The sequence below is a fragment of the Drosophila innubila genome (genome assembly GCF_004354385.1).
Source record: "Drosophila innubila isolate TH190305 chromosome 3R unlocalized genomic scaffold, UK_Dinn_1.0 2_E_3R, whole genome shotgun sequence".
Lineage (NCBI taxonomy): Eukaryota > Metazoa > Arthropoda > Insecta > Diptera > Drosophilidae > Drosophila > Drosophila innubila.
Genome location: NW_022995380.1, coordinates 8,440,694 through 8,465,335, shown reverse-complemented (window position 1 = coordinate 8,465,335; position 24,642 = coordinate 8,440,694). Strand labels below are relative to the sequence as shown.

The 24,642-nt window shown below is 38.1% G+C and overlaps 4 protein-coding genes across 5 annotated transcripts in view; 1 reads left to right on the top strand and 3 right to left on the bottom strand.

Moving 5' to 3' along the window:
- Positions 1 to 24,642, top strand: part of LOC117792630 (proteoglycan Cow) — a 47,249-nt gene that overhangs the window by 19,624 nt on the left and 2,983 nt on the right. For both annotated transcript variants that reach the window (XM_034632843.1, XM_034632842.1), the window contains exons 2-5: positions 17,523 to 17,586; positions 17,773 to 17,875; positions 17,999 to 18,394; positions 23,875 to 24,023. In XM_034632843.1, coding sequence (XP_034488734.1) covers positions 17,523 to 17,586; positions 17,773 to 17,875; positions 17,999 to 18,394; positions 23,875 to 24,023 — 712 coding nt within the window. The remainder of the gene's footprint in view (positions 1 to 17,522; positions 17,587 to 17,772; positions 17,876 to 17,998; positions 18,395 to 23,874; positions 24,024 to 24,642) is intronic.
- LOC117792632 (aminoacylase-1A-like) lies at positions 647 to 2,294 on the bottom strand. Its single transcript, XM_034632845.1, has 4 exons — positions 2,101 to 2,294; positions 1,506 to 1,997; positions 1,034 to 1,451; positions 647 to 968 (listed from the first exon to the last, which is right to left on the bottom strand). The coding sequence occupies exons 1-4, from the start codon at positions 2,189 to 2,191 to the stop codon at positions 761 to 763; spliced, it is 1,209 nt and encodes a 402-aa protein (XP_034488736.1). The 5' UTR covers positions 2,192 to 2,294; the 3' UTR covers positions 647 to 760.
- Positions 2,169 to 4,999, bottom strand: LOC117792631 (aminoacylase-1-like). Its single transcript, XM_034632844.1, has 6 exons — positions 4,588 to 4,999; positions 4,201 to 4,426; positions 3,654 to 4,142; positions 3,176 to 3,593; positions 2,921 to 3,119; positions 2,169 to 2,315 (listed from the first exon to the last, which is right to left on the bottom strand). The coding sequence occupies exons 2-6, from the start codon at positions 4,343 to 4,345 to the stop codon at positions 2,286 to 2,288; spliced, it is 1,281 nt and encodes a 426-aa protein (XP_034488735.1). The 5' UTR covers positions 4,346 to 4,426; positions 4,588 to 4,999; the 3' UTR covers positions 2,169 to 2,285.
- On the bottom strand, positions 5,157 to 6,875 carry LOC117792635 (aminoacylase-1-like). The gene is made up of 5 exons (XM_034632847.1): positions 6,853 to 6,875; positions 6,590 to 6,724; positions 5,977 to 6,468; positions 5,498 to 5,915; positions 5,157 to 5,441 (listed from the first exon to the last, which is right to left on the bottom strand). The coding sequence occupies exons 2-5, from the start codon at positions 6,678 to 6,680 to the stop codon at positions 5,237 to 5,239; spliced, it is 1,206 nt and encodes a 401-aa protein (XP_034488738.1). The 5' UTR covers positions 6,681 to 6,724; positions 6,853 to 6,875; the 3' UTR covers positions 5,157 to 5,236.

The following is a 24,642-nucleotide window of genomic DNA, read 5'->3' as shown; positions in this document are numbered from 1 at the left end:
TATCATAATTAATTTAAATAACAAAATAAATGAAAATCAACCAATAGTTGATAATGGATTTATGTTGTAAGCATTATCAGTTAAGGGAGATACCCTTCACCCCCTTTGGGTTCCCACAGAAAGGCTGTTGCTTGTCTTTCAACTGTCATAAATTTGACGAAACAGTCAGTTTCCATGATCAATGTCTTTTTGTTTTTGGTTTGTGAACCTTAACCATATAATTATCATAAATACATTTATTAATAAAAAAAAAAATGAAAATCAACGAGAAGTTGATAAGCGATTAATGTTGTAATCATTTCAATTAAGGGAGAACGCTTTTGCCAATTATGCTCGACTACGAGATGCCCTTCACCTCCACTGAGCTACCTTACGTTTTTCTTAATAAATTTAATCTGTCATAAATTTATCATAATTACCCATTTTATTCTGTTTCTGATTTAATTATTTAAATATCTTCTGCATTATCATACATTTTGTAAATATAATTGATTTTTAATATATTTTTTATTGTAATAAAATAATAATATTAATTGGTTTATACGAGTATGTTGCTATTTGGATAGAATAGTCGCTTGTAACAATTAAAATTTAACAGCAATTAAATGTATGTTTCCCCAGTTTAAATTTCATTCTGATTGCATTATTTTGTGATAACTTTATCTTTGGTTTATTTGTTTTCAAATTTGAACATTTGTTTATTAATGTCATAAATTTAAAAATATGTTAATTGTAAAGGCGTAAATTTGATGCTGACTTTTCATGCATTGGCTATAGCTGGAATTATCTTCTTGTAGACCTCAATACCGTGCAGATAGATTTCGGCAGTTATATATTCATCGTGATCGTGGGCTAGGATGGGCGTGTTGTTGTTCATTGGCGAGAATCCTAATGATGCGACTCCCTGTTGGCGTAGATAGCGACTGTCTGTTCCACCGGGACACACTTGTGGACGGAATTTCAAGTTCCTTTAAAAAAATAGATAAATAATGTAATCATGTGATGGGCGAAATATAAGTATAATTATACTAACAGCTCATTCATGGAATTCTCAAATGCAACCCAGAATGGATTTGATGCACCAATTTTCGTAGGTGGCACAAAGTCATCTTTGCGTTCAAAGATGAGCTCAACACCGCCACCTGCTTCCTCGCACCACTGAAGAGCTTTTCGCTCCATGGCTTCCAGATCAGCCGTGACGGCAATGCGTAAATCAAAGATTACTTCCAGTTCAGCAGGAACCACATTGTTCTGCTGTCCACCGATTACTTGGGTAAGATTCAGCGTGGTCACATCCCCCATGAAGAGATCGGGATCATCTGTTAACATCTTCACCTGTGATGCACGGAACTCCATCATCTTATTTAAAACATAATGAAGCTTTTCGCCCGCAGTGTGTGGAAGCAAGATAGAACCATGGCCGGCAGTTCCACTGAATTTGTATCTGATGGCTATAAATGGAATGATAATGATTCAATCGCTTCGATATCTTATCTTTTACTTACGCCAGGCAGTTCGCTCTGCATAGAATACATAGTAGTTCTCATCCAAGCTGGGAGATCCTTCATCCAAACTAAAGGCCACATTCATGCTCTTGAAGTAGTCATCCTTGACAAATTCTTTCATGCCAAGGTGACCGCCAAGCTCCTCATCGGGTACAAAGGTCACATACACTGTGCGTTTTGGCTGGAATCCTTCTGCTTTGAGGGCACGAATGGCACCTAGATATTGTGTTCCAATTTGTTTTGTATCCTGCGTACCGCGAGCAAAAATGCGGCCCTCATCATCCATTTCAGCACCGAAGGGATCGTGTTCCCACTTTTCGGTTACCACAGGAACCACATCCATGTGGGAGTTCAGTATAATGGAAGGCAGCTCTGGCTCGCTGCCCTCCCACTTCAGAATCACGACTGGATTATTTTCATTGGCTGGATAAACCACATGCACCGAGAGATCGAGACTCTCAGCCTGTCTTTTCAAGAATTCTACGCATGGTGCTGTTGAAATTAGACAGTTAAAACTTCATAAGCTTTTTTATATTCGTTTAAGGGCTCTCTATAAATGGTAGACGATCAAATTCTGATAATTCCACACACTTACTGTAGTCAATGTTTGGATGCACGGATGGAATTTGTAGATATTCACGGAAGATCTTAATTTCTTCATTATTTTCCCACTCTGCTTTGCTCATTTTGGTTTGTTTAGTGTGCTCTTAGATGCTTCTTGCTTTAAACTGAATGAAAATTTTTGTGCAGTAGCACCTTATAACCACTGTCAGCTCTTATTTATGACTGGAGTGTGGTATAAGCCAACACCTAAGGTAATATGCAGTATCAGTGCCGATGCCGATGCCGACGTCGACGTCGTCGTCGATGATAAAATAGACGGACACTCATATAGGCATTAGTCAGTAACTCGGTTTTATTTTTATCAGATTTATGACTACTTGTGTTTAATAGAAAATTTGGCTGATATGCTTTTCTTATCTACGTGATTAATGTGCTTGCAAATGAGACTTTTATCAGAATTATTGTTGACGTCGAAGCTTTCACAGACACTTATGTGGTAAAATGTACATTGTAACATTCGGATGGTGCCATACTTTTCTGTACAGTCACAACTGTTTACCCATCCCAAAATAGAACCCAATATCAACAAAATAACTAATATTTTGCTACAAATGCCAATGCAATTGATAAGAGTTTATTAACTCTCAAACAAGTCGGGTAAATTTCAGGAATTTGTGTTCTTAAGATTATAATCAAACATTGGCAATGGATTTGATAAGTTTGAAAAAAATTTATTCTTAATAAATTTGGGGAAGTTTCAGGGAATCCATCTTTAATCTCGTGATAAACGATAATATTCGAGAAATTTTGTAAATTTTAAGTAATTTGATTTTTTGAATTTATTTTCATACATTAGCAACAGATGCGATGAGTTTTTTGTAAATTGCAATGCCACGTAGATAGGTGTCTGCCCCCAGATACTCATTATGATCGTGCAGTAATACAGGTGTATTGTTAATTGGTGAAAATCCAAGAGCAGGAATGCCCAGATGACGTAGAAAACGGCTATCAGTGCCACCCGGAAAAACTCTTACACGAGTTTTCAGACCCCTATAATAAAGAGTTTAAAGCAAAAGTTAAGAAAACTGTCGTTGCTATCTACTTACAATTCGTCTATGCCTTGTTTAAAGGCCATCCAATAAGGATTAGATGCATCAATCTTTGTCGGCTCTGCATAATCCTCTTTCGCTTCAAAGATTATATCAATCCCCTCACCAGCCTCTGCACTCCATTTGCGAATTTGCTTCTCAAAAGCATGCAAATCTTCAGTTATGGCAATTCGAATATCAAAATATGCTTCTAGAGAAGCGGGCACCACATTATTTTGCACTCCACCGCCAATTCGGGTGAGATTCACTGTGGTTACGTCTCCAATATCAAGATTAGGATGCTCTTCAAGTAGTTTCACTTGCGATGCGCGGAACTCCATCATTTTCTTCACAACATAGTTGAACTTCTCGCCAGCTGTGTTGGGCAGAAGCATAGAACCATGACCAGCAGTACCTCCGAACTTGAATTTGAGTTCTGAAAGAGTTCACGTTGCGAGATGAGCTGGTCTCCTTATCAATACTTAGTATAACTTACGCCACACAGTACGCTCGGCATAGAACAGAGAGAAGGTTTCATCCTCACTGGCAATGCCCTCGTCAAAGCTGAATCCCACATTTAGTTTCTTGAAATAATCTTTCTTGACCAGATCAACCATACCATCATGTCCAGCTTCTTCATTTGGTACAAAGGTAAGATAAACCGTTCGCCTTGGTTGGTATCCATCAGCTATTAGAGATCGAATGGCTCCCAGATATTGGGTTGCCACGCATTTCATATCCTGCGAGCCACGCCCATAAATACGCCCCTCATCATCCAGGTGAGCACTAAAAGGGCCATGTATCCATTTGTCTGGGAATACAGGTACTACATCCATGTGGGAATTCAGAATGATGGATGGCAGCTCAGGCTGCTTGCCCAGCCACTTGATGATGACAACAGGACTCGCTTCAGAACGAAGATAGACAACATCCACAGGAAGACTCAGACTGGCTGCCTGTCGCTTTAGGAACTCCACACAAGGGGCTGAAGAAGACACAATTTAGCAACTTGTATTCAGAATTCCTTTATAAGTGCAACTTGCTGTAATCCACATTTGGATGCACCGAAGGAATGCGCAGATATTCACGAAAGATTCGAACTTCCTCATTGTTTTCCCATTTGGCTTTACTCATCTTGAGTTGAAAGTTCGGCTGAGAATAAGTGCTTACACTGGCGTCACTTGTCATTTATATATGATATGGGTCATCGCATATCAAGTTCCAATAACCTTGTAGTTTAGCTACTTATCACCATGCCTCTTGTGGTTGCTTATCAAAGTTCACTATACTAAATAGTTATTTTCCATGTCTTCAAATTGATTTTAAGTACACGTAAATGTAATGAATAGTAATAAGAATGCTCCACTCAAAAATATATTTATATAGCATATACCTATCAAGCTTACATATAATATTATCTAACTATATACCACAGAAACCATAACAATAATGATATCAGCTACTGTACTTCGAAGTTCCTGTGCTATTTATGTGCATTTCAATATGATAAGCACACATATTTGGAAATGTTGAATTTAAGTGTGTTTCACAATTCCAGCTAATTAGGAGTGACAATAAGTTGGTAACTCTCAAGATTCAAACATAACTGTTTTATAAGATTTGTGTTTTCAGTATTAATAGGTTTTTTTAAAATTTTTTTTATTTTAGCTATTAAGTTTTTATTATATGGTCATTAAATCGAGAATTTTATTTAAAGTACCCAGACTTTACTCATTCAAACACTTGATTGATTGTTTCTATGTGAGGTTCTAGTATTGTGATATTCCCACAATCACTGAAAATTATCGCGACTAAACAATTCATATTTAGTCGCGATAATTTCCAGATAAGAAGCCAACGTTATCGTCTCATTAGCATTCGTTGCAATATTTTTATATACGTACACAAAATCCATTTTTATGACATGATGGATGGACGTGTTAGTTGAGAACCATATCTATATTATATGTAGCGCTAGAAATTGTGCATTTAAAACATGTTGTAGAAAGACACAGCCTTTATTAATATAAGTAATCAAATGCTATAATTGCGGCTACCACCTCATTCTCTCCTTGGAGTTTAGACATTGCTAACAGCAGCTATGAGTTTCTTGTAGATCTCAATGCCATGCAGATAGGTACTTGCACGCAAATACTCATCATGATCATGCAAAAGTATTGTAGTATTGTTGATTGGTGAGAATCCCAAGGCGGGAATTCCCGCATGGCGGACATAGCGACTGTCAGTAGCACCTGGGAAAACTCGAACTCGGGTCTTCAGACCGCTGCAGAAATAAGAGGAGTGTTAGCATAGTTAATGGAACTTTGCTGTCATACTTACAGTTCGTCTAAGGTCTGCTTAAAGGCCAACCAATATGGATTCGAAGCATCTATTTTGGTCGGCTCAACATAGGGATTTTTCATCTCAAACTTCAACTCAATGTCGCCACCAGCCTCATCGCACCAATCGCGAATTTGCTTCTCGAATTCAGCCAAATCCAAAGTAATGGCAACACGAATATCAAACACCACTTCCAGCAATGGCGGCACCACATTGTTCTGTACACCGCCACCAGCTTGTGTAAGATTTACTGTGGTCACGTCTCCAATATCAATAGTGGGGTCTTCCTCAAGGCGTTTCACTTGCGATGCGCGGAACTCCATCATTTTATTCACAACATAGTTGAGTTTCTCGCCAGCTGTGTTGGGCAGAAGCAGAGAACCATGGCCAGCAGTGCCTCCGAACTTTAATTTGAGATCTGAAAGAGATGACGATTGTGAGATGAGCTTATATGCTGGTAAACACTAAGTATAACTTACGCCACAACGTGCGCTCGGCATAGAACAAAGAGTAGGTTTCATCCTCACTGGCAATGCCCTCGTCAAAGCTGAATCCCACATTTAGTTTCTTGAAGTAATCTCCTTTAACCAACTCGCGCATGCCCAGATGACCACCAACCTCTTCATCTGGCACAAAAGTGAGGTACACTGTACGCTTTGGCTGGAAACCATTCGCTTTGAGAGCACGAACTGCCGCCAGATACTGAGTTCCAACGCACTTCATGTCCTGGGAGCCACGAGCGTAAATGCGTCCCTCATCATCCAGATCGGCGCTGAATGGTCCATGTGTCCACTTATCCTCGAAAACGGGAACCACATCCGTGTGCGAATTGAGAATGATGGAAGGCAGTTCCGGCTGCTTTCCCTCCCATTTCATAACCACAACGGGATTGGATTCGTTAACTGGATAAAGCACATCCACGGGCAGAGCCAGGCTGGCTGCCTGACGCTTTAAGAATTCTACACAGGCGGCTGTAAAATGTAGACATTTTATCTTTATGAGATGAGGTTTTAAATAGCAAAAGTGATAGGTTATCTTGTGGTCATACACGATTGTAGATAAGAAGTGCTCTTGAATATTTGACAAACTTACTGTAATCCACATTTGGGTGCATTGTTGGAATGCGTAGATATTCTCGAAATATTTTAATTTCCTCATTGTTTTCCCACTCGGCTTTGCTCATTATGAATCTGATACACTAATGTATTTATATTTCACGAATATTATCTATAATTAGAATTGAATGACAAACAGTTTTACTTAATAAACTTAGTTTGGCTATTGAATTGTTTGCCGAACAGCTGTTTGATCGATCGTTTTGGATTTTAACAGCTGATCGCAGCTTCTTGAAGTACCTTCTCAACACTGGCAGCGTTCGTATGCGACTCTAACCGTTACAGTGCCGTCGTCGTTTAAATATGTCCGAGACAGACGATATTATCTAGCTATTGTTGTTTTCACAACTTATCAACTTTGAGGTCTACAATTTTGCCATTAAACTTTATTGTTTGTTAGTTTTTTATTATGTTTCGTTTTTATCAACAATATGTGTTTACATTTCTACTACCTAATAGTTTATGAATGGGCATACGTGTCCTATTTAATAATAATAGTTGGAAGATTACGCAATTAATATTGAAATTGGAACTGTGATGATTTCTTATTTTTCCATTGGTTTATATCATACATCTAATTAAAAATTAAAAGCGGTCTTTTATTATAAGAATTTGCATTCCATAAACCAATAAAACTCAAGTACTATCGAAATAAAGGAACAGTTTGATTTATAATTTTTATGCCAATAGATTGCTGCAATAATTATTATATTGTGCAAGTTACTTACAATGACTCAAGCATTTGTTTGACAAAAATTATCGCACAATTGTTTATTTTTTTAAATAGTTTAAAACAATTAAGAATATGTTTATTTTTTTTTTTTCAAATATATATTTATAATTTTTTTTTTCGTTACAGTTCATAATTTATTTTAAATTGTATTTGTATTTTTAATCTTTAACTTAATTTTTATACTTGGTAATTTTTTGTTTGCCGACTGCTTTTAGTCGTGCACAAATAAATAATAATATAATTTACTATATGTTTGTGATTTTTGTTCAAGCAATGACCTTTATGACTAATTTCTGATGTTGAAATTTGATATTTGAATTAAAATGTACTCTCAATTTGCACACGTGACCTCTTAATTACATAGAAAATATCTAACAAATTTTCATCTTAAGATATTGTAGTTTAATTGAACAATTTGTCTGATGATTAATTCAATAAATTTTAATTCAAAGAATGCAAAAGTAATATAACTTTAATGCTTAGCTATAATTCGAATAATATTTCAGTACCCAATAATTATTGGTTGCTTTTGGACTTGCCAGTTGCAGATTTGTGTTCACTGTTATATATACTCAGATATATATATGTCAACATATCTATATATAATGGTATGTGTGCATTCCAGTTGAATTCCCAATCAGCAAGCGTATCATCTATGCCATACGTGTGGCATGTAAACAAGTTGCTGTTGCTGTTGTTGTTTGTTATTGCTACTGTTGCTGTTGATGTTGCTGATGCAGATGTTGATACGAGCACGGCTGTTGTTCTCGTTGTTGAGTTTAGTGCGCCAAAATGGGCGTGGCAGTTGTGTGCTTGAGTGCGTCAGATTTCACGCTCCCTTCAATGGGCGTAAAATGTTGGATAAGAGAGAGAAAAAATTAAAAGTTGTTAGTAGAACCGAAACTGAAATGTTGAGATTTGTTTGTTGGCTTTACTTTTGAGTTCTGCTGTTTGTATTAGATGTGTGTATCTTTCGTATATTTTCGAGGCATCACAAAAAGTCATTAAAAGTTCATTAACAATGTTGCAAGGATTTTAATGGCAACGGCAACAGCAGCAGCAACAACAGCGTCTTCAGTGACAGCAACTATGGCAACTGTGTCAGCAACACATGGTTGAATTTAAAATGACAAACAAATACACATACACAGATAAGTCAAACAAGACACACAAGCAATATACAACTACATGTGAATGCGAATGTATACATACATATGTATCTATGTATTTTGCACATACATACTCGTAGTTTACTGCATGTTTGTTTGCCGTCATGTTTTCAGTACACAAATAAGCTAAATGAATTTTTGGTTTATTGTTACAATTTTCCAGTTCCTATTTCTGTACCAGCAACTGTTGGCGCTGATTTTGTTGCTGTTCCGAGCTCCAATTAAATGTATTCCTCCTCATGTCATCTGACTGGGTTTTGTTATCAATAAACTGAATATTTAAATGATCATCATCTGCCCTCTTTTTGGCCAACTCTGAGTGCTTTTTACTTTCAAAGACTGCATATTAAATCGTAGGGTAAAAAGATGTTGGATCTACCAATTTGAGATGAAACCGTGTTGTCGATAGTCGAGCACTCTTGAGTGTAGCATTCAACTATTCAGCTGCTACTGGTGGCATATAGTAGTTTATTTGATGACTGCGCTGGCATCCTTTTACAAGTTGAAGATAAATTTATGCATAAAGCGAATACCTCAAGGACTCGCTAAAGGACATGCTGTGCTACATACACTCAAGAACTGCAAATCGTTGTACAGCTTAATGTGTATTTCAATTTGTGCGTAAGCTTTCAGTTTACTATGATAAAAGCGTAGTTACTGTGCGTATGCGTAATGAGTGTAATGTGAAGTGCAATTTTATAAGAGCATGCTGAAATAAGAATCTTTAGATGCTACATGAAGTCACATTTAAATGCAGTGAAAAATCAATGTTTGACTTGCAAATTAATTTAAGTTTATGTCCGGCCATAATTAAATAAGTACATGGTATTCTGGGCTATTTAATTATTGTGCCCTTTTCAATAGAGGTAAATGTGATAATAAATGCTTTTCATTTGTCACATTATATTGATGAAAATATGCATTTTTAATTAATTGTCGTAGCCTCATTAAATTCATTTGCAGTGCGGATTGATAACTTTGTAGGATTACCAAATTGGATAAATTGAAATCGTGTTTGCACATATTTTATAACAATCATTTGTTTTGTTTGTTAAATAGATTGACGCTATTTAATTATTCAGCACCCAGTAAACTGATGCAATTAAGCAATTTAAATAATTAAATACGTTTATGTTCTTAAATAATATTTGAAAAGTTAGTGCAAATTGTCAGCCAGCATAATTAATTACTAGTTTTGATTGAATATCCAAACGGCAAACATAGAGAGAATTCTAGAGAAAGTGCAAAAACTAAACATATTTATGGTTTCACATTAAAAACAAGAAATTAAAACAACAGCAAAAAGCTGAGCGCTAATCCTCAGGTGGTCATGACGGAGGTGGCTTTAAAGGGGGAGTGGCAACAGGCAAGCAATGGAGCCATTTATAAATGCGAAAGCAAAGCAAACGCTTTGCAAAAAAGCGAAAGGTCTCGCTAACGAAGCACAAGCAAACGCAATAGAAACAGCGCAAGCAACACAAACAACAAAATCAGCAAGAAGAAGAAGAATAGAACAGCCTGTGGCAACGTTGCTATCAAGGCAAATGAAAGAGGAAAGTTATGATAAATGCAGATGGAGTAGAGCCGCCAGCATTATTGCTTGTCATTTCTCATCAGCCGAGCTTCGACAACAGACAGACGGACAGACAGACAGACAGACAGACAGACAGACGTACGGACAGAACGGAATGTGGCAGGCAACAAGCGACAAGCGACTTCCGGGTGTTGCCGCCATATTTGCGAGACTGTCATGGCTGCCAGGCGCTGAATGGCTTCTAATAAAAAAGCAAGCATGATTTTTGCTTTGCTTTTATTTTCTATTACAACTTCCTCTCCCCTTGGCTCGCAAGAGCGATGAGCTGCAATTTGCAAAGTTTTTGCACACTCAATGGCAACTCATTCACCCACCCCTTCCCCCATTTCGACCCTGTTGTCAGTGTTTGTGTGTGTGTGTGCAGAAACTCGGAAAAACTTCATTTTTCCGCTGCTTCATTTGAGTTTTGTGTTTGGCGCGACAAATTTTTGTTTGTCTGTTTTCACTTGAAATGCTTGCCACTTGCCACATTTCACCCTCGCTTCTGCCACACGTTATTACAGCGTGTGAAGCATTTGGCCAAAAGCAGAGAAAGTCAACATTTTAATTGTGCTGCCAAGGGACAACCACGTAGTCTGTATGCCAGTCAATGTCTTTGCCACTCTCAACTTGTTGGCCAGTTGAAAAACTTAAAAGTTAGCCCAGTACCATTAACAGTTACTTGGTTTTGAGCACGTCTCCCCTGTAATGGTTTCCCGGTATCGTCCTGCTAATTGCTGATTGCTGCTAAGTGCCTCGATTTGTGCTGCAAAAAGTCCGTGAGCAAAGACGTTTGACCAGGCACTGCAATTAACTAATTGATTGAACTATTCAATCGACCAAAATGCATGCCACCTACATCTCTATTGCTCTGCGTGTGGGCGTGGCACTCGCTTGGAAATTATTTAAGGCAACGATGACCATTTAACGTACTGGTCGGGGGGCGTGGCAGTGCGAACAACGCCCGCTTTTGTTGGCCCGCATCGTGGAGCCTTTGTCCATAGCTGATTGCATGTGGCGATGTGGCTAAAAGCTTTTAATGCAACCCATTCATGTCGTTAGACCGGGTGTGGCAGTGTCCACTACCCCTGCCCCCCTGCTGTTTCTTTCCCAACGTCTGTGGCAAATACCTGACTATGCTTAATGGCCAATTGTTAGTTTGCTCAAATCATTCTCGTTAATTTATGTGGGTAAAACACAGACTGGGATTGGTTTAATTATGGCAAAGGCTGCACATTTAGTCTCAAGAAAAGAATAAAAGTAGATGAAATTGTTCGACTAGAAGATACTCATCAAATTTAAAATTTTACTGATAGAGCTTAAAGGCCCTTTTTTTCTATGTCCATTTAAGGTGTTTGATAACTATATCAGACATAACGTATAGAAATTAATGTCAAATTTGAAAATATTTCTTTGATAAAAGCTAAGGAGAAATTGAAAAAACGGCTTTTAGTACAGCTTTATCAATTCTGTTATCCATTAAAAATAAATTAGTTGGAGTATAATGCCAAAAAAAGCGATGAGATTCTAGTGTTTTTGACTAAAAGATACCCATTGAATAACCATAAAAAATTATGAAATGATAAACAAAGTTAATTTTTAATTAAAAATCAAAAATAAAATTTATTTTTCTATAGCTTTTATTAGATACATTTCAAGTTTTTTAGGAACATACGTGTATATAACCATAATAGAAATTGATCTTTTTCTTAATTTTCTAATAAGAGGTATGCTGTGACTTTTAAATACAAATTGTTTACGAGAGTTCTTTTTTTTTTTCATTTCAATCAACCATTAAAGATAAAATTAATTTTAAGAATAAAAATTACCAAATCATTTTTTTTTTACAAATTTTATTTTAAAAGATATACATAATAATAATTACGATCCCTGGCTGAACTCCATAAAATATTCTTTCAGTAAAACCTTACAAATAAAGCTCAATAATAGATATGAGAATAGAGAATGTTTGACTGAAAGATACTCGGCTAAGGAGATTAAAACTTTAACTTCTTGGCTTCTCCAGATATCTTATCTTATTTAAGCACAAACAGCAAAACCTTGTGTATACCTCTCAAGAAAATAGATGCTAGCTGAGAGTTATCGACTAGAGAATTCCCATTTGCTTTAAGAAACTACCCGTTAAGTATATCATAATATTTTTTTAGTTTTTAGCTTAGCTTGCCTCATAAAGTTTTTCTAATTTATGCACAAAACATAGAATTGAGAGTCGAGAGTGTTTGAATAAATAGGATATACCCACTTCCTAAGAGATAATGAAATTTCAGTAAGAGATAATGAAATTTCAGTATGCCAACTCCATTTGCCAGACTTCCGCCATAAACTTCATCAAATCAGCAAAAACTTACGGCATAGTCTCGAGTAAAGAAATGAGAGTGAAGACTGCTCGACTTGGGGATACTCATTTACCTTGCTTTCACCATAAACTACATCTAATCTGAGCTGAGATTCCCCAAACCGCAGAGCATGGCATAAAACAAAGCAATCAGAAGGCAACAACAACAACAACAACAACCACTTCCTTTTTACAACAATCCCCAAAAGCCATTGGCCATTGCGGCTTTAGCATGTTGTACCATGTGCCATGTTGCATGTTGCATGTAGCATGTTTGTTTTTTACATGTTTATAAATACGAAAAAAAATATTTCAACTGGAAATGAATGTAGTAATCGTATTTTGTGTCCATAGGTAAACAGTAGCATACATACTCTTGCCGCAATGCCACACTTTGTTGCAATTTGCACAGCTTGCAATTTGTTGCAATTTGTTGTCTCTGTTTTGCGGTTGTTGCTTCAAATGCTTTATGACTGTGCAACGCGCTTCTGCCTGGCACCTGGTCTAGTCCTGCTCCGATCTGCTCCGCTTCGTCTCTCATCTCGTTTTTATTCTAGATAGCAGAGTGTCGGCCGGAAAATGCATTTATGATGCATAAACATAACGTATGAGGGGCACGCCCCCATGCAGTAAATATGTTATATACCACTCGGCTTGCCTAGGCCTGTTGTTGCCGATGTTGTTGTTGTTGCTGTTGTTGTTGCACGTGGCATGTTTATTTTATTACACTTAGTGCCTCCCTGTGTCTATCTATTTCCTGCTCACTCTGTCTCTATCTGTCTCTTTCTATAGCTCTCTCTCTCTCTCTTTCTTGCTCTCTCGTTGTCTGTTTAAGTTATGTCAGCATTGATGTAGCGTTAATTGAATTTACAATTAAATTGAGATTATTGTGTAATTTATGCATGTGACAGCCTTCTTAATGAGCTTCATAACAGCCACGCCCCTTTGTCGTCCACACTTGCCCACTCACCTCTGCTGTCTCCAGTGTCAGGCAGTGTTAATTAGTATACCATAGCATTGGTGTCAGCCATAGCTCTGGGCTCATCTACACTGCAGCTTAGCTCAGCTATCAAACTGGCCTAAGCCCCTTCTGGCATCCTAGGTGACATCCGGCGACATTTTGCATTACTTTGCCCACAACTCAATCCCTAGTCCATTGCCAGACGCCACCAGAAGAATGCAATTTCCTGCTAGCCAAAAATGTTCATTCCCATATCACAGAACTTTTGGCTCTCAAGTCGAGTCGAGTCGAGCCGTTAAGTTATATTGATGGATTTGCACGTTTGGGCCAGGATCACGCTGAGTTTCCTGTCAGGAAATGTGGTAGCCAGGACATCCCCTTTAGTTCGTCTGGGGCTCGTAATAGAAATTGATTTAGCATTTGTGTGCACGGAATTGTGCAAAATATATATGTGCCCATTCGAGGCAAGCTGTTAGCCAGGCCACAAAACAGCCTGGTTGATAACCGCGGCGCATCTGAGCCAACATTTTTAGACACAATGCGAGTGTAAGCCCAATTCCAGGCTAATGCATTTTTAAAGCCAACTGCATAATTTATGAGCCACAGCTGCAGTTCAGTCTGACAGTCAGTTAGTCAGTCAGTCAGTTAGTCAGTTGGCCATTTCCATAAATAACCCGCTACCGCAACCAACGTCCTCGCATTCTAATTGCCACAACTAATGCGCTCTCGCTTGCCACATCAAATCTGCAATATTTTCACATTTTTATACACATACCAATAGCATTTGTGGCTATTTATGCGCTGACCATTTTTCCGTACGTCCGTCCGTTTGTTCCCGTACTAATGCCATACATTTTATTGATTGTCAGCCAAAAAGGAAAATATTGCATCCGTTGGCATCATTGGCATTCATTCGATGGTCGCTGCATAATTTACAACAATTTCAGCTGCATGCCGCATCAATTTGTTATACTCTCTCAATAGGGTACTATAATGATGTCACGAAGTGTGTAACACGTTTCCATCATTCAATATGTGACAAGCATTTTTCTAGATATATCAATAAAATTTGCAAATCACAGTTGATTGATGTGCCACACATTCTTATAAATCGATCCACTTTAAAACGTAGAAAGAGTATCTTTTTTACTATATTGGTTTTGTAGATACTTTAATAAAACACACGTGATTTCAGGAATACCATATACAGAATATCTTGTCAAAATGTTATTAAAAAAATGACTGCTATAAAATAAATAAATCGAAATAGCTGTGATAGAAATGACGGGTCAAAAAAAAAGTTTTCATATGAAAATATTTTTACTAACCAGTTTTTAGTGTTAGCTAAGCAAAGAATTGGTTAGTTGAGTAATAAATTTGGGTAACAAATTGGGTAACAGTAATGAGTACAGCTTCTATAGAAAATCTAAAAGGGTATCTGCATGACAAAAAATTTGGCAAAAATGTTTTTTCGCTATTCAACAATGCTTTGTTCAAGGTTTTGTTTGCATTGGAGACAAGTTGGGTCACACAACTGGACAAAATAAAATAGAGGTTCGTTGATTGTCAATTTAATGCGATCATTTTTAACGCTGATTGCAACTAGAAATTTTGGTTGCATTCAATGATAGCTATTCATAATATATTCATATCGATGCAATGAATGGAAATACGAAATTCAATTCAACAATTAGAATTAGAAGGAAGTATCAGAGTCTCCCGGGAACATCCTTTTTTGGGTTGCACCAAAAAAAAAATGTCTGAATTTAAGTAAAAATTACATTTACATAATGCAGCCCAAATTGACAGGCCAAATGGCATTCGGAGGAGTAAGAATTGTTTGTTATTCTTGGCTAGTGAGTAAGGAAAACAATAAAGAAATTGCTGAGGAGCACACAGTGTAGGATGAAAAGAAAAATGAAATAAAAAAAAGCGCCACGAAAACAAAGTCGTAAATTCAATTTAAAGCTTGACAGATTGCCACAGTGCGGCTAGTGGGCGCATGCTGGGGGGCGTGGCAGTTGCACAGCTGCAACAAAATGACGTGTATAAAAGTTGGACAATTTTTTTTTTTATTTGCTTAACAAAACGTGCAAAATATTTGCCAGCTTTGGAAAGCAAGCACAGCGAATTAAGGTCAAGTTGCGGATAGGACAAGAGAAATAGAGAGAGAGAGAGAGTGAGAGAGAGTTAGAGAAGGAGAGAAAAAGCGGGAAAAATGGCAGCACTTGCTAGGCACCTTCAGTGTCGGGTCGGTCAATTAAATGGGCTTTAATAAGCCAAGCCACTTAAACAGTCAAAAATCCGGCAAAGAGGTTAAACTGCAGCTGGTTGAAGTTGCAGTTGGGTGCGATAACTTGCTGCAGGCACTATTGTCTATGTGTGTGTGTGTGTGTGTGTGTGTGTGGCACAGTGCCGCACAATTGTTAGTCAACTGGATTTGCTTGCATAACGCTAGAGTGCAATTTGAGCCCCTAAGGAGGAGTTTCGGCAGCTGGTAATGGCCAGAATGGCAGTGGCAGCAGCTGTGACCCAGTTAATGTGCTGCATTTGCAGATTCACAAACAGGAGACGGGTTTACGGGCTTACGGATTCACAGCATATTTAAGTAGCTGATGCGAGTTGATTACGCTTTGGCGCCAGTTTAAAACCACAATAAGGCCAATCGCTTGCCGAAAACCGCAAACGCAGTGCAATTAAAGCCAACAAATGGAAGGCCAACCGTCCAATCAACGAGCAAAGAACCACAGAATCGACATTCAACCTTCAACCATTCAAGCCAGGCCATTAAAACGCGACGAACAATGAGAGGCTCAAACTGGACCACTCTGATACCAAGTGAGAAGTAACAGGAGGTGCAATCTCAAAGGGAAACTGGGAGGATGCAAACCGCGCACGGGAAATGGGAAACGTGAAACGGAAAACGGGAGACTCGCACAAATTGCATTTTAACGCATGCAAATTGCCCGGGTCCACGTCCTGGATGACTTTATTGCATTACAGTTGCCAGCTGAGTCGAACACATCTGCAACTGCAACTGTGGCAGATCTCCCACGAGTGTGTGAGTGTGTGAGTATGTGTGTGTGTGTTAGTACCACAATTACGACATTGGATCGAATGCGTGGGTCAACTAAGTACTCCCTACTGAGACTGCTATAAGCCCAAAATGAGGTCAACGTTTGACCGGTTTGATGATGTTCTTACCCTCAGTTACCAATTTAGCAACTGTCCGCTTAAAGCTTCTGGCTGCAGCTTCTGTTGTCGCCAAGTGACAGCACCACCAGCAACAGCAACAGCTCCACTCTGCAAGCAAACAACACTAACAACAACGACACCATAAAAACTGCTTGTGCTGTCACATAGTAAATTTTGCATTGCAGCCTTTCAGGCGCCGCTTTGGAAAAACTGTCAAGTCAGTGTGGAGCGCGCTGTCAGAGTGGAATGGGGAAGGGTACAGGATGGGGGCGGGGAAATTTGCTTTTTGGTTGGCTTATGGCATTTTACCAAATGTCCAATGGCCTGCCAGCTGAGGACGTGACAGGGCTTTATTATTATTGCAGTTGCCTGTTTTGTATCGTAGAGTCAAGTTAAATATAACGCATACGCACCATTGCACTTAATAACTTTCTGCCTCGCATATGACGAAGGGCTTGCTCTCTCTCTCTCTCGCTCTCTCAACACTCAATTGAGTTGAATTAAATTAAAATAAATCTCTTTTGCATTTTAAGCACACAAATTGAACAAAGTTTATGGTTCGGCTGCCAGCAAGAATGAATTTTAATAGATTCAGTTGCTATCCAGGATTTAACTATGATAGTCTCTCATTTGCTCTGTGTATCTGATTTTTGTAATATTTCAAGCAAAAAACTTGCCACACACATTTGCATGTGGTTCGAGGCACCGCATGATTCAACAAATGAAATAACAGCTGTCTTTTTCTCAGTTCTGTATTACACATACGACACGTGTTAGCATTACGTATACGTCAGTGCACTTGAATATCTTACTTGTGTTTGTGTGTATGTGTGGTCTTTGCATTTTTGAATTTAAATAACAAAATTAAAAGATAAAATATTTCAATTACAATGTAAATTCATAAACTTCTTCTTCTCTTGCAGATAAACAAAAACACGCAGAATAAGAATGTGGGCGAGCACAAGCGCTGGATACATGATCCTTCAAGTGAGTTACCCACCTTCTTCCTCTATCCTCTTCAGTATTCATTAAACCCTCCTGAAACGAGTCAAATTTCAAGGCCGAACCGAATGTAACATGTTTAATTAAACCGAAAAAATGCAGCATGTTTAAAAATCATAAATTAAATCTGTGACTGCCATGCCCACAATTTGCTCCCTCTCTGATCCTTAGGTGACCTTTGCCGGCCCCTCAACTGTAAGAAGCGGGAAATCTGCCTGCTGGAGGACGAGTTCAGCGCGGTTTGCGTGTCGAAGAAGGAGCTGCACAAGAATCGGTAAGCAGCCGTTGGCAAAATTTTCAGTTTGTTATTGTTGTTGGTGTTTGGGAGAGTTAATAAACTAATTAAATGAAAACTTGTTTTGCAACTGAACAAAACCCCGTTTAACCCCGCGTTCAGTGATGAGATAATCACCAAGGCCAAATATTTGGAGGAGGAAACCAAGCGCCGTGTCAATCAGCAGGATAACGATAGCCAGGATGTTGAGGACATCAACAACGATGACGAGGACAATAGTAGCGATGGCAGCAGCAGCAGCAGCAACAACAACAACAACAGCAATAACAACGGTAATGGCAACAACAACAACGCTCAGACTAATGTCCAGGGCAATGACGATGATGAGGATAAGAGCCTCAGCCTAGGCGACGATGATGAGTCCAAAGAGGATGACGTCTTCTATGAAAACAACATTGCCGTCAGCGAAAAGCAGCAGCAACAGCAACAACAACAACAACAACAGCAGCAGTTGCAGAAGCCCGCGGTTGCCCAACAGGACGATGATGAGGAACTGGAGTAAGTACTTAACTTTCCATCCCCTCCACCATTTCTCCCCATAATCATTATTCTTTTGGGACCTTTTGCATATCAATGGCATTTTTACAATTCATTAAACAAATTCTCATTTGTTCCTTGAAAGAAAAGAGAACATTTATAGGGTTAAGGGAGGGTGACAGCAAGGACTGCTGGGGTTTAATTCTCCTCTCTGTGATTTGCATGACCGGCATGCTAATAACAAATTGTTTTATCGTGTATACAAATTCCGCAATAAAGTTGCAGGCTCTACAATTTTTAGCACGCATTTCACTTTTTATACCCTGAGCCCATTGAAAATGGCCAAAAAAGGGTATAATGTGTTTGGCAGAATCTAAGTAACAGGCAGGACCCATAAAGTATATATATTCTTGCTCAGGATCAACAGCCGAGTCGATTAAGCCATGTACGTCTGTCTGTCCGTCTGTCTGTCTGTCCGTATGTTTGAACGCGTCGATCTCAAAGCCCATAATATCTAGAGACTTCAAACTTAGTAAATAGGTTCCTGGATACCATACGCAGATAAAGTTGTTTAATTTTTTGGATTGGACCTGTATATCATATAGCTGCCACACGATAGATCGAAAATAAAGCTTAAGTATGAAAAACTTCTTGGTTTTTTGACACAATATACATCTGAGCTGGCAATATACATCCTGACAAGATTTGGGTCAAATCGGACCACTATATCATATAGATGCTCATGGAGATGCTCAGAGATATTTTAACCAAACTCATAGAATATGCATTTAAGTTGGTGTTATATATCCTGTCCAAATTTTGTTCGGATCGGTTTACTATATCATATAGCTACAATAGAAACAATCGGTCGAAAATTAAATTTCAGTACAGAGTACCTGCGCACAGGGTATCCTACTGTCGAGCGTGCTCGACTGTAGCCGCCCACTTGTTTCTTTATGATTCTTTTTGAGCTGCGTCATCCTAGCCGTTGCTATAAATATTTGGCTTGGAATGAGCCAAAACGACAGCTTAACGGCCTTTTACCCTTTCTCGCACTTCGTCACTACAGTATCCATATCCTTTGGCTTGTTCGACATTATCGCTTTGACCCTAACCCAAATTGTGAGCATGCACGCGAACAGAACAGAGGAATTAAAGTTGAATGGAATGGAGTTGATTCGACTCGATTCGAGTTCAATCGAGGGGTGTTCTCGGAAGTGGGTTACAGGTGCAACTGTTGGAATGGAGTCAAAGTCAACTTCAGGCCAAGGTTCAATTGCTAGCGATTTCCCGTCACACCATGACTTGCCCCATTTCCGACGTGTTGTCGTGCCCCGAACTGTAAACGGAAAGTTGTAGACAACATTCAAAATTTCAATATCCGTTCAATATTTCTTTTGTTGTTGCACTTTGTTGTATTCAAATATCATTTCTGGCCAACTGAATTGCAGCTATGATTCAATTTAATGTTATGTAACACATTGGTCCTCTTGTCATTGACAAAATTCAATATTTACTGTGTGAACCTTTTGCTCAACCCGTGTAAAGATAATCAGATAGCGTATCCTGCTTTCCCTGAATGTTATAAGAAAACTTTTGTGCTCCGAAAAGTCTTATAACATTTCAGTTGTTTGCTTTTCGGCTTCGTTTTGTTTATCAGCTTGTTTTTTTGTTGTTGTCTTAAGTTTAATTTCATGCTTGCTGCTTGACACGTTTGTGTTGATTCCAAGGGGGTGGCAATGAAAAGGGGGAGGAAGAGAGGCACCCTATCAGGTGAACCTTTGTCGCATAGCGGCAACTTTTCATTATCCCTTGATGGCAGTTTGTTGAATGGAAAATTAATTTCCCTGAAATGTTTGAGCTCTTTAATATTTATTTTGCTGCTGGTCGCATATTTTATACATAGCTAAAATATTGCTGACGAGGCCTTGTACATATATTATTTTTTATTGTTAATTAATCATGATTATAAATTGCTCAAAAAATTCTTTAATTGACATTAAAGTCAATGTGAAACTATAATAATTTTGATAATAATTACTTTTTCCATCAGTATTATTGATATTATCTATAGCTTTAGCAATTTAAATACCATATGCATTAATGTTGTGTCTATCATAATTGACATATTTCTTTTGTATTGAGTATATTCATTAGCATTCGTGATCGCATTTGCAATATTATGATGAAATAATTTATGTTCTAAATAATCAACATAATATAATTATTATTATCAATACCAATACAATTATCATTAGTGTTAGCATTATTATTATCATTACCATTTTTATTATTATCCTTTTAACTATTATAGCATATTGGATGCAGATATTGTGCCATTTTCACCTCTATTCTCGCCTAGCATCATCAATCTATCTGCTGACAAATCAAGAGTCTTGCCACGCCCTCTAATATTAAAAAAACTGGCTTTTGACATATTTTTCGCATTTTCTATTCAATTTGCGTTCGCAAGAATGTCTCTATTGTGCATATAAGCGTAGTGAGTATGTATGCATTCGTGAGAACGTATCTATGTCAATGGCATAGACTGTGAATACCCCTAGGGGCAACCAATAAGAGCCACAAGGGGGAAGGGTGTTGCCTGTGTGCCCGGGGAGCATTGGGCTGACAAAATCAATAGTTTGCGCGCACAATTTATCTGGCATTTCGTTAGCTCAGTTCTTTCTCCATTTGGCCACAAGTCAAACAATAGATTTGCTTTGTGAATGGGCCACTTGCTGAGTGGGTGAGAAAGTGGGAGAGTGAGCGAGAGGAGAATGGGGTGAAGAGATATCTGGGGTGGCACTTATAATAGACCAAAAAGCAGTGCATACCAACACACGCACAAACAGAGACACACACACACACACTCACACATACACAGACACTTGCAACTCATAACTCATGTAGTCAGGCATTGTTTTAGTAACAATATGGCCCCCGCTTGTGGTTTTCTCTCGTGGAGGCCAAGGGAGAAGTAAGGGGGATGCATATATGTTAGTTGGCCCTTTACCTCGAAGAGGCGCAACCTCAGCTCAGCCGAGTTGAGGTTCTTTCTGTTACTGGCAGTTATTCGAAACCACTGAGCTGCTTTTTGGTCTATGCACATGAAGCTGTCAGCATCAGTGGCTCAAAGGCAGCTCGAAAATTCTATAACCACCTTAACGCCCCATTTGTCTGTCCCACTTTTTGGGGAGGCGTTTGTTTGGCGGAAAATTGAAAGCAAATATTTGAGCAAAAATTCACAAATTTCACAGCAAGCGGCAAGCAACAAAAAGCGGCATGTGGGCTGAAGCTATTTGATGTACAACTTTTAACAAAATATCCTCCGAAAGCATTCATTGACCCAAGATGACAGAACATGGCTTCAATTTTCCATGTAGAACAGCAATTTTAAATTTAATTTTCATTTGAAATGAAACAACTAAAAGTGAACACAAAGCCAGCGAAAGACTTCAACAATTGCATTTTTAATTAAAAGCGACTTTTCATTTGATCCAATGAGACAAGTTACACACACTCACACACATAGTTGACGTTGCTCTTTGGGTTTTGGCCAATGCTTTGTTTGCTTTGGCTTAGCTTCGAAATTGGCCGGCTTAAACAACTATGTATATGTTGGCTGAAATAAATTGGCATCGCAATTGCTTTGACATCTACAAGTTTAGTTTGATTAAATATAATATTATTTTATTTTTACTTTGTTTATTTGAAATTCGAGCCTGAATTACGTAATATTCAAATGCATTTTTAACTATGCCAAATACCACAAAATGCAAACAACTGTGTGTAACTTGCAACGTACAGTGTGTAAATAAAATAAACATTTTTGAAATTTGCAAAAGAAATTCATTTACACAAAGTTAACAAGGGGATTTAATTGATCAAAGTTGCTACCGAAGCGAAGCTTAAGTGCCTAATTCACAAAAAAAAAAAGAAACTCAATTGCAATCAAAGTTCGCAATTTGGACAGCATTTAAAAGCACCCTGTGCTTCTAAAATATACAAACGAGGCATGAAAGACACACGGGATGATATATTCTATATACAGATACACTGATTTGTTAAGAAATATTTATTAAAATTTAAAATTATGTTATGATATATCTCGAATCTTTTTGAAATATTGTTTTTAATAGTGAGTTACTATTAATAATACCCAGTTAAATATCGTCAGTTTCGATATTTCAGATAATAAGTAAGCACATCTGAAGCTGCAGGACATTTCCTAGTCGACTATTCTCTACTCTGCTTGCATTCCTTTTAATTTTGTTTGTTTAGCTTAATATTAAAATGTAGCACTGAATACGGCAGTAATTAAAGCTGGTAAATCCAACAATTAGCAAATTGCTATCATTTTGAACAAAAAGCGCGCTGTAAAATGCAGACTGATAACTGGAAACAGAAAACCAATTTACTGAGTAAACACGCTCAATTTTCACGGCCTAGGGAATATTTTGAATATAATATTATCCCAACATACACGTACGAGGGGGAAAATAAAATGCTTTCACTGTCAATTGGCTGCTTGTTCGCAGTTGGCCAATAAAAATCATATAAAACTGAACAAAAAACAAGTTAAAGCGCTGCAGGTGTGTATGCTCGACTACGAAATACTCTGTATGCAAATGTATTGGTCATAAAGTTTAAGTTTATAATATTATATCATAATTATATTTCAGGTTAGATAAAGAGTTCGGTAAAATACATGTACAAGTGAATTTTACAAGTGTAAAGCACACTTACATACCATTTCTACCTTCCACGTGTTTTATACATTTACACGAAGTTATTATACTCCTTTTTAATTTTCAGTGAGTACAGGATATAAAAAAATAAAAAACCTTGCAGCCCAAAGCCTTTTTAATAAATGGCCCATTCGACAGGAGCAGCGGGTGGTGCAATTAATTGAATTAATTATTTATTCTTTGTTTTTCATGTTTATGCATAAAAGAATGTAAATATGTGTGCGTGTGTAAAATACATTTTTTATGAAATGTGTCAAAGAGATAAATCGATAGCGTAACATGCCACATTTTAAATACATATGCACATACATACTCGTATTGGAGGTGTTAAAATAACGAATGTGACAGTGGACAGATTTCAATTTATTATTCAGTTTGAGATAGAGTATTATGTGTATTCGTATTTGGATCACTTTTTCGAGAGGCGCCAGCTCAAATATTTACACAAATTATTAAATAAAGATACAAACTGACGTCGCTGGCGGCTCCTCCATTCGTTTCTGATCTCTGACAGGAAGCTCGCAGGTTTGCTAGAGAGTGCGTGCTTGGCATATTAAATAAATATTTAAATAAAAGATGGTATAGCTGCCGCCAGGAGCAAGGAGCTGCTCTCACCTGGGCAACAAATGCCAGACTTCATTTGCATAAAAATTAATTTTGCATGTCGTCTATTTGTTATTTGTTGCTTTTTTATTTCACTCCGATGAGTTTTCTTTTCTGATTTCCCTTCCTTTACTTTCCACTCGCCAACAGCAACTGCAAGCCTTGTCCCGTGGCCAAGCCAACGTTCCTCTGCGGTGCCGACAACAGAACCTACTCATCACTATGCAGATTGGATTATCACAATTGCATACATGCGACAACCATAAGGATTGCCTGCAAAGGATTCTGTCCCTGCAAGGGTAAGTCTGTTCACACACACACACACACATAGCTAATTCTATAGCTCCAGTTAGTTGACAAACCGAAACCGAGGACCAAACCGCATAATGAGCTTGAGTCTGGCAAAAGGCCAGCTAGATCTGCCAGAGGCCATTGAACAGCCACCATTGCAATAAATTCCATGCATATTTTGAGCCAACGTAACTGCGCACCAGTGCTGTGCAACGCAGCTCAACTGAAGAGCTTAGTTCCGTTCGATAAACGAACGAATGGATCTTCTAGTTCTTCCGATAGTTCGTTAGCTCTATTTGTGTTCGTTTATTTTGAACTAGATGAACGTTCAGCTCAGTTAAGTGAACATATTCTGATCGATTCTGTCGCGCAGTCGCCCCTAAAATTATGCAACAGCTTAAAAACGGAAATCGCTTTTTAAATCCTGGCCATTTTTTTAATTAACAGAACGACTTTAAACTGCCGCCAAGCACATCAATTGTTGAATTTTTAATAATCCGCTGAACAAGAAGCGCCATTGTTCTAAAGCTCACAATGCACTAGAAGTATGACTAGCGGGGGGAAGGGAGGCACGAGTAGGCACTCAGCGAGTCAGCCAAGCTGTAGCAACAACAACAACAATGTTAA

Excerpts from the sequence above, each read along its gene's own strand:
- LOC117792631 (XM_034632844.1), bottom strand. The coding sequence starts at position 4,345 with ATGACAAGTGACGCCAGTGTAAGCACTTATTCTCAGCCGAACTTTCAA. Across the intron at positions 3,120-3,175 it reads AAACAAGGCATAGACGAATT|GGGTCTGAAAACTCGTGTAA; the intron begins GTAAGTAGATAG and ends TCTTTATTATAG. Across the intron at positions 2,316-2,920 it reads TCATCGCATCTGTTGCTAAT|GTGTTGGCTTATACCACACT; the intron begins GTATGAAAATAA and ends ATATTACCTTAG.
- LOC117792632 (XM_034632845.1), bottom strand. The coding sequence starts at position 2,191 with ATGAGCAAAGCAGAGTGGGAAAATAATGAAGAAATTAAGATCTTCCGT. Across the intron at positions 1,452-1,505 it reads TGCAGAGCGAACTGCCTGGC|CCATCAGATACAAATTCAGT; the intron begins GTAAGTAAAAGA and ends TTCCATTTATAG. Across the intron at positions 969-1,033 it reads GAGAATTCCATGAATGAGCT|GAACTTGAAATTCCGTCCAC; the intron begins GTTAGTATAATT and ends ATTTTTTTAAAG.
- LOC117792635 (XM_034632847.1), bottom strand. The coding sequence starts at position 6,680 with ATGAGCAAAGCCGAGTGGGAAAACAATGAGGAAATTAAAATATTTCGA. Across the intron at positions 6,469-6,589 it reads GCACCCAAATGTGGATTACA|CCGCCTGTGTAGAATTCTTA; the intron begins GTAAGTTTGTCA and ends TACATTTTACAG. Across the intron at positions 5,442-5,497 it reads AAGCAGACCTTAGACGAACT|CGGTCTGAAGACCCGAGTTC; the intron begins GTAAGTATGACA and ends TTATTTCTGCAG.